Here is a 9,653-nt window from a genome sequence, read left to right as displayed (position 1 = left end):
ATTGGGAATTTTAACCAAGACACTGGGGTTAACACCCCTACTCTTAAAATAAGTGCCATGGGATCTTTAATGACCTCAGAGAGTCAGGACACCTGCTTAACATCCCATCTGAAAGACAGCAGGGCAGTGTCCCTGATCACTGCCCTGGAGCATTGGGATATTTTTTTTAGACCAGAGGAAAGAGTGCCTCCTACAGGCCCTCCAACACCACTTCCAGCAGGATCTGGTCTCCCATCCAGGAACTGACCAGGACCAATCCTGCTTAGCTTCAGAAGCAAGCCAGCAGTGGTATGCAGGGTGGTATGCTTCTGGAAAATATCATCTAGATCTTATGAAATATAAAATTCCTAATGTGATAAGTAGATTCTGTAATAATAATTACATAACTCACTCATTGTTTGCGAAAAAGTACCTTTCTGAATTGGCCTAGGCCTCCAAAATGGAAGACGGAGTACCACATGAACTAAATTTGGCCTATCATTGATAAAGGGGAATGAGTAAATATACTACATTGTGGTAATTGTTTAGGGAATTACATTAAAGATCACTTGTAGGAGGTGTAAACAATAGGCCTAACTTACCTTTGTCTTTGCTTGTTAATTTTGTCCAGCACATAAGTGGTCTTATTAACAGGACAACACTTTTTGCTGACCAAAACCTGACATCTATCAAAAATATTTGAAATGTAAAGACTAGGATAGCTATGAACCCCCACGGCAAAAACACACGCGCCCTATCACTATTCGTGATCAAAAGGGGTAGAGTTCTTGTGGGAAACAATTACCACAACTATAGCTCCTACAGCCTTGTCACAGAAATACAGTCATTGTATTGATCAGGGTATCTTCAGCCATCCCTTCATCGATACCTCTACTCGTGGTACACTGGGCGTGTTTATTGTCTGTCAGTCATGGTCACAGAAAGAGAATGCCTAGGATTGGTAGAGCTGTAAAGCTGTGGCGCATAGTGCTATTTTTTCGCTCCCTATTGGCCATTATTGATGTCAGTCAAGCCTTTTGCCGCTTAGTGACAGATGAGTATGGAAAAAAACAAAAACAATCTGTGCAAGCAGCCATCTTGAGTACAGTCCGCTCTGGAAGAAGGAATGAGAATTATATCGATTGGAGTCGGTCAAGGAAAACCTCAACATTAAACCAAGAAAACTCGACGAAAGAGACTAGCTACTTCTAACGGATTTATTTAGATTATTTAGTTTGTTCTCCTTTTCGTGAATGCCACACGCCTTGTTGCATTATTTTCATGTTGTGGACAAACAGAACGCTTGGAATCCACACAGCCTTTGGTAGAATCTCTGGCTAATGTTTTCTCCGGCGTTAACTTTCCTTTGGATTGATCGCACGTGATTTGGGAAAAGAGGAATGTTGTTAGCATGGAGCACGCTTCCTGGAACAATTTTACAAGCATGTATCTTGGTCATTAAGGTGTAATTACACAAACTCTACTAATTGCATTGGAGCTATAACTAGTGAGGTAACCAGTAAGCAATTTTGGCAGTCAAAAACTTATGCAAACCATAGCAGTCCAGCTGAAAGGTTATCGCTAGTTAGCTATCTAGTCGGACAGTTGCAACAAAGTAACAGTTTGTGATTATTTTTGCTAGGAGCTACTCTATGCAATACATTGGTTCTAAAATGCGAAAATGTTGCATTATTGTGTGCGGAATGGATACACCATGCAGCAAGTGCACTAACCAGTAGCCAGACAAGCTATTCGTCGGTGTAATTTGGTATTTTTTTGCAGTAACTTTCTGCTGTAGTTAGATCCATTCAAGACAAGTTATTATTATTTTTCCATATGATGCAAGCCATGTCACATCCCACAAGAATACAATAAACACCAAGGACTCTGATGTGGATATTTTAATGCAAATGTTTCTGTGACTCTACTCCATGTTGCTGGCATTGCAGCTCTTTCAATCAGGCAATCATCCGATGCATTTGCTGTAAAAAGGTACTCTGATAGGTTGGACGCTAATCCATAGGATTTGTGACACCGGGATTTAATCGAAATAAAGGATTTGACATTTGATTTGAAAATGGGAGCAGCAACGAAACTGGCATTCGGAGTCTTTCTCATCTCATTTTCCTCAGGTGGGTATTAGATAGGAAACTGTTTTAACGTAATCAATTGTCGATATTTTTTCAGGCATGCAAATCAACATATCTTCACACGCATCGATATCACATTGTAGGTCTATGATAATGTTATAGTTTATCCTACTTCGTGCATGACAGAGCCTAGGCTACTGTCCCTGTTTGGTGTTCTCAGTGCTGCGGGTCATATGACGCGGGAACGCGATCGAATGTACAATATATTTCTTGAAACAGGACAGTTTTTTTGAATGGAACTGACTGTACCCAATGTCCACTATTAGATTATTTTTAGGCCTATGTTAACCTTCTATACAACCATAGCCATTTCTAGCCACTATAGTGAGATAAAATGGAAAGGAAGTTTATGTGGCGGAAGAAGGCAACGTTTGCATCAGATTGTGAGCAGCTAGCTGTATATATAATGCATATGGTGCAATGATTAATGCAATGTGTGCTTTGCATGCTATGTCAAAATTGCTACATATTTTATGACAACCTGGACTCGGGGGTAGACGTAACATATTAAAGGTAAATCCGGGACGCAACAATTAGTATGATATGTTACATTTCGTATGATATGTATTGATTTTGGGATGTCCATCATCCATTTAATATGATATGTTACGAATTACAATTCATATGTAGGTTACAAATTGGAATTCATACAATATGTTACGAATTGCAATTTGTAAAATATATGTTACAAATATGGTGTATGACATTCCAATTTGTTGTGGCTAACGTTAGCTAGGTGGCTAATGCTAACATTAGCTAGGTGGCTAACGTTAGCAAGGCTAGGAGTTAGGTTAATGGGTTTGGGTTAGCTATCATGTTAAGTAGTTGCTAAAATGCTAAAGTTGCCTGTGATGAGATTCGAACATGCAACCTTTGGGTTGCTAGAAGTTCGCATTATAGGCCCACCCATCCACCCCGACCAAACAGCCTACTTTAGTTTTATATTACTTTTCATGCGTAAGTTCCAAATATCTCTAATGGTCGCCCCAGTGGGAGTTTTTTTTTATTGCGCGTAATGTCATAATGCACTCAGTTCCAAAATATGATTGTTACACAACAGGACAGTTAACCCAAGCTGCCCTCAAACCAAGGCACACTGCCTGCTAATTACAGGCTAGGTTTCAACTTTTAATTTCAAATTATTTTCTAACCAGTTTTATTTTCTAACAACAGTTTGAATATAGGTTTATTCCGTCTCTTTAATTAATATAGAAGTAGACCATTTCACTGTTGCGGACAATTTACATATGAGGCTTTACTGAGTTGGATAAACTTTTTCCTCCCTGGCACATTTTCCGGCTGGTGCTGGCATTGCCTTCACTACTAATAACAACTTCGAACATCTGTGCGTTCCTTTCAAAGTAAGTGCCTTATTACGTTATCATTTTAGTTTCTGTATATCGTGTTGTCGTTTCTACTGTAGCATACCGTATGTACAGTTGAAGTCGGAAGTTTACATACACTTAAGTTGGAGTCATTAAAACAAGTTTTTCAACCAATCCACAAATTTGTTGTTAACAAACTATAGTTTTGGCAAGTCAGTTAGGATATCTACTTTGTGTATGTATAACACAAGTCATTTTTTCAACAATTTTTTACAGACAGATTATTTGACTTATTATTCACTGTATCACAATTCCTGTGGGTCTGAAGTTTACATACACTAAGTTGACTGTGCTTTTAAACAGCTTGGAAGAATCTAGGAAATGATGTCATGGCTCATTTACATTATTTGAGTCAATTGGGGGTGTACCTGTGGATGTATTTCAAGGCCTATCTTCAAACTCAGTGCCTCTTTGCTTGACATCATGGGAAAATCAAAAGAAATCAGCCAAGACCTCAGAAAACAATTGTAGACCTCCACAAGTCTGGTTCATCCATGGGAGCAATTTCCAAATGCCTGAAGGTACCACGTTCATCTGTACAAACAATAGTGCGCAAGTATAAACACCATGGGACCACACAGCTGTCATACCGCTCAGGAAGGAGACGCGTTCAATCTCTTAGAGATGAACGTACTTTGGTGCGAAAGATGCAAATCAATCCCAGAACAACAGCGAAGGACCTTGTGAACATGCTGGAGGAAACAGGTACAAAAGTATCTATATCTACAGTAAAACAAGTCCTATATTGACATAACCTGAAAGGTCACTCAGCAAGGAAAAGCCACTGCTCCAAAACCGCCATTAAAACAAGCCAGACTATGGTTTGCAACTGCACATGGGGACAAAAATCATACTTTTTGGAGAAATGTCCTCTGGTCTGATGAAACAAAAATAGAACTGTTTGGCCATAATGACCATCTTTTTGTTTGGAGGAAAAGGGGGAGGCTTGCAAGCCAAAGTACACCATTCCAACCGTAAAGCACGGGGGTGGCAACATCTTGTTGTGGGGGTGCTTTGCTGCAGGAGGGGCTGGTGCACTTCACAAAATAGATGGCATCATGTAGGGAGGAAAATTATGTGGCTATATTGACGCAACATCTCAAGACATCAGTCAGGAAGTTACAGCTTGGTCGCAAATGGGTCTTCCATATGGACAATGACCCCAGCATGCTTCCAAAGTTGTGGCAAAATGGCTTAAGGACAACAAAGTCAAGGTATTGGAGTGGCCATCACAAAGCCCTGACCACAATCCTATGGAAAATTTGTGGGCAGAACTGAAAAAGCGTGTACGAGCAAGGAGGTGACTCATTTACACCAGCTCTGTCAGGAGGAATGGGCCAAAATTCACCCAACTTATTGTTGGAAGCTTGTGGAAGGCTACCCGAAACATTTGACCAAAGTTAAACAATTTAAAGGCAATACTACCAAATACTTATTGAGTGTATGTAAAATTCTGACCCACTGGGAATGTGATGAAAGAAATGAAAGCTTTAAGAAATAATTCTCTCTACTATTATTTTGACATTTCACATTCTTAAAATAAAGCGGTGATCCTAACTGACCTAAGAAAGGGAATATTTACTCTGATTAAATGTCAGGAATTGTGAAAATTTGAGTTTAAATGTATTTGGCTCAGGTGTATGTGAACTTCATGCATTCCGATTCTTGAATAGATTGTAATTGGACACATGTGAAGTTTGTACTGATTATGATGAGCTAATGCTAAGCTAATTGCAAGCTATGTGTGGCACCATTTTTGTTGACATCATACAATTCATTCCGGTTGTCACGTAATCTTTACGACCAAAGATGTTATAACAAAATGAGGTGAAGTGATGGTTTGCTTCTCTTTCGAGTAAATTTCCGGAAGTGAATGGTGGAAGTGAATGATGGTAGACGACACTCCCCCCTTCAACATGCATACTGCAAACTAGAGGTCGACCGACCATGATTTTTCAACACCGATACCGATTATTGGAGGACCAAAAAGGCCAATACCGATTAAATCGGCTGATTTTTATTTATTTATTTGTAATAATGACAATTACAACAATACTGAATGAACACTTATTTTAACTTAATATAATACATCAATAAAATCAATTTAGCCTCAAGTAAATAATGAAACATGTTCAATTTGGTTTAAATAATGCAAAAACAAAGTGTTGGAGAAGAAAGTAAAAGTGCAATATGTGCTATGTAAGAAAGCTAACGTTTCAGTTCCTTGCTCAGAACATATGAAAGCTGGTGGTTCAACAACTACTAGAAGGCTCAGAGCGAGTGACGTTTGAAACGCTATTAGCGGGGGCTAACTAGCTAGCCATTTCACTTCGGTTACACCAGCCTCATCTCGGGAGTTGATAGGCTTAAAGCTATAAACAGCGCAATGCTTGACGCACAACGAAGAGCTGCTGGCAAAACGCACGAAAGTGCTGTTTGAATGAATGTTTACTCGCCTGCTTCTGCCTACCACCGCTCAGTCAGATACTTAGATACTTGTATGCTTGTATGCTCAGTCAGATTATATGCAACGCAGGACACGCTAGATAATATCTAGTAATATCATCCACCATGTGTAGTTAACTAGTGATTATGATTGATTGTTTTTTCTAAGATAAGTTTAATGCTAGCTAGCAACTTACCTTGGCTTACTGCATTCGCGTAACAGGCAATCAGTCTCCTTGTGGAGTGCAACGAGAGAGAGGCTGGTCGTTATTGCGTTGGACTAGTTAACTGTAAGGTTGCAAGATTGGGTCCCTCGAGCTGACAAGGTGAAAATCTGTCGTTCTGCCCTTGAACAAGGCAGTTAACCCACCGTTAACCCAAGGTATATATAAAAATAAAAAAAACGGCAAATCGGCGCCCAAAAATACCGAGTTCCGATTGTTATGAAAACTTGAAATAGGCCCTAATTAATTGGCCATTCCGATTAATCGGTCGACCTCTACTGCAAACAGACCCAACTCATCTTGTAACCTCATGTTATTGGTTGACCTCATTGGTTGACGTGAAAAAACAAACATGGCGGCGCGCACAAACTACCCATCGATCTTTATAAAGTGTTTTACTAAATTATTTAGGTCACTGGTGAAGTGACCTGTGATGTGATGAATTGTAAATAGTAATTGCTATTAGCTAACTCATATTATGGTTTCTGTCAGCCGAGAGTTAGCTAAAGATGACCGCTTGTGTTAGGTCACTCTTACTTCAGTTGGCGCTATGACTAATGTAGCCCACATTTTCTGGGTTTGGATGAGAATTGTGTTATGCTGTTGTTTCTTCTGTGAATGTCTGACCATTGCATCCAAAAATAAACTGCTCGCATTGAGGACATAACGTTGTAAATACTGTTTGTGCAAAAAAATGTCTGAAAAAACAGTGTCCTGTTCAATGCTGACTGTTGCATCAATCGTAACTGGACTTTCTAAATAAGTGTTCTAATCACATTGCTTTGAGCGCACGCTGCAGGGACCACTGTAGAAGGATCACTCCCGTGTGTTTGTACATGTAACCATACCAAATGTAACACATCTAACTATTTGAGTGTCCCGGATTTACATTTGCTATGTTATTTATGTCTAGCCTATGAGACCAGTCTTTTTATTCAGGAAGATTGTTAATGTGAGAATCCCCTCCACTAGATTATTTGAATATTTCTGTGATGTAAGAACAGAATGAGGCTATATTTTACCCTATTTTGGTTATTGATGTTTCAGTATAGGTTTGCTTATGAAATGATTCTGACCTGGGCTCTGAAATCAGTTGTATTGCCTGGATATTTTCTTATGTAGATAGGTACAGGTAAAATAAAGGAAATGCTTGACTAAATGAGGGATATAAAGTATATTAAGTGCAGCTGCTTCCACACAGGTGTGGTTCCTTAGTATATTAAGAAATTAACATCCAATCATGCTTAGGTTCATGTATAAAAATGTGCCCAGTTGCCCATTATTTTGTCAACCACGGCTAAAAGAGATCTCAGTGACTTTGAAAGAGGGATCTCAGTGACTCAAAGGATCATAGGGGGTTTAAAGGGTGTGTTTCAGTCACCGAATCTCAACCCAATTGAACACTTATGGGAGATTCTGGAGCGGCACCTGAAACAGCGTTTTCCACCACCATCAACAAAACACCAAATGATTGAATTTCTCATGAAAGAAAGGTGTCGCATCCCTCCAATAGAATTCCAGACACTTGTAGAATTTATGCCAAGGCGCATTGAAGTTATTCTGGTGGCTCGTGGTGGCCGATTGCCCTGTTAAGACACTTTCTGTTGGTGTTTAATTTATTTTGGCAGTTACCTATACGTTCATGCATAGCTACTGTATGGCATATTATTTGCCTATCGTTATGCAAAGGCCTATATTATGATATGTTGTACAGTAGATTTCACTTTTGTTTTCATTAACTGAACAACAACACAGATACTTGTTTATTTTCGGTACATCCCAAAGAAAGCAGTTAGTTTGACAAAAAATATGTTTTTAGATATTCCTTGTTGGCACTCCGTGTGTGTGTATGTGTGTGTGTGTGGAGGTTTTGTTTGAAACAAGGCAAATGCTGCTGGCATCTGCCCTGAGAGACATACAGTGCCTTGCGAAAGTATTCGGCCCCCTTGAACTTTGCGACCTTTTGCCACATTTCAGGCTTCAAACATAAAGATATAAAACTGTATTTTTTTGTGAAGAATCAACAACCAGTGGGACACAATTGTGAAGTGGAACAACATTTATTGGATATTTCAAACTTTTTTAACAAATCAAAAACTGAAAAATTGGGCGTGCAAAATTATTCAGCCCCTTTACTTTCAGTGCAGCAAACTCTCTCCAGAAGTTCAGTGAGGATCTCTGAATGATCCAATGTTGAACTAAATGACTAATGATGATAAATACAATCCACCTGTGTGTAATCAAGTCTCCGTATAAATGCACCTGCACTGTGATAGTCTCAGAGGTCCGTTAAAAGCGCAGAGAGCATCATGAAGAACAAGAAACACACCAGGCAGGTCCGAGATACTGTTGTGAAGAAGTTTAAAGCCGGATTTGGATACAAAAAGATTTCCCAAGCTTTAAACATCCCAAGGAGCGATAATATTGAAATGGAAAGAGTGTCAGACCACTGCAAATCTACCAAGACCTGGCCGTCCCTCTAAACTTTCAGCTCATACAAGGAGAAGACTGATCAGAGATGCAGCCAAGAGGCCCATGATCACTCTGGATGAACTGCAGAGATCTACAGCTGAGGTGGGAGACTCTGTCCATAGGACAACAATCAGTCGTATATTGCACAAATCTGGCCTTTATGAAAGAGTGGCAAGAAGAAAGCCATTTCTTAAAGATATCCATAAAAAGTGTTGTTTAAAGTTTGCCACAAGCCACCTGGGAGACACACCAAACATGTGGAAGAAGGTGCTCTGGTCAGATGAAACCAAAATTGAACTTTTTGGCAACAATGCAAAACGTTATGTTTGGCATAAAAGCAAAACAGCGCATCACCCTGAACACACCATACCCAATGTCAAACATGGTGGTGGCAGCATCATGGTTTGGGCCTGCTTTTCTTCAGCTTTTCAGCTTTGCTTTTCAGACAGGGAAGATGGTTAAAATTGATGGGAAGATGGATGGAGCCAAATACAGGACCATTCTGGAAGAAAACCTGATGGAGTCTGCAAAAGACGTGAGACTGGGACGGAGATTTGTCTTCCAACAAGACAATGATCCAAAACATAAAGCAAAATATACAATGGAATGGTTCAAAAATAAACATATCCAGGTGTTAGAATGGCCAAGTCAAAGTCCAGACCTGAATCCAATCGAGAATCTGTGGAAAGAACTGAAAACTGCAGTTCACAAATGCTCTCCATCCAACCTCACTGAGCTCGAGCTGTTTTGCAAGGAGGAATGGGAAAAAATGTCAGTCTCTCGATGTGCAAAACTGATAGAGACATACCCCAAGCGACTTACAGCTGTAATCGCAGCAGAAGGTGGTGCTACAAAGTATTAACTTAAGGGGGCTGAATAATTTTGCACGCCCAATTTTTCAGTTTTTGATTTGTTAAAAAAGTTTGAAATATCCAATAAATGTCGTTCCACTTCATGATTGTGTCCCATTTGTTGTTGATTCTTCACAAAAAAATACA

The 9,653-nt window shown here is 39.6% G+C and overlaps 1 protein-coding gene across 1 annotated transcript in view; it reads left to right on the top strand.

Annotated features, from left to right (window-relative positions):
- The first annotated feature begins 1,068 nt into the window (after nt 1-1,068).
- Nucleotides 1,069-9,653, top strand: part of LOC135519397 (activin receptor type-2A-like) — a 48,381-nt gene continuing 39,796 nt past the window's right edge. The window contains exon 1 of the mRNA XM_064944593.1: nt 1,069-2,111. Within this exon, the coding sequence (XP_064800665.1) occupies nt 2,057-2,111 (55 nt within the window). The 5' untranslated portion in view covers nt 1,069-2,056. The remainder of the gene's footprint in view (nt 2,112-9,653) is intronic.

This window comes from Oncorhynchus masou, chromosome 29, assembly GCF_036934945.1.
Source record: "Oncorhynchus masou masou isolate Uvic2021 chromosome 29, UVic_Omas_1.1, whole genome shotgun sequence".
Classification (NCBI taxonomy): domain Eukaryota; kingdom Metazoa; phylum Chordata; class Actinopteri; order Salmoniformes; family Salmonidae; genus Oncorhynchus; species Oncorhynchus masou.
This window is presented reverse-complemented; position numbering and strand designations above follow the sequence as displayed.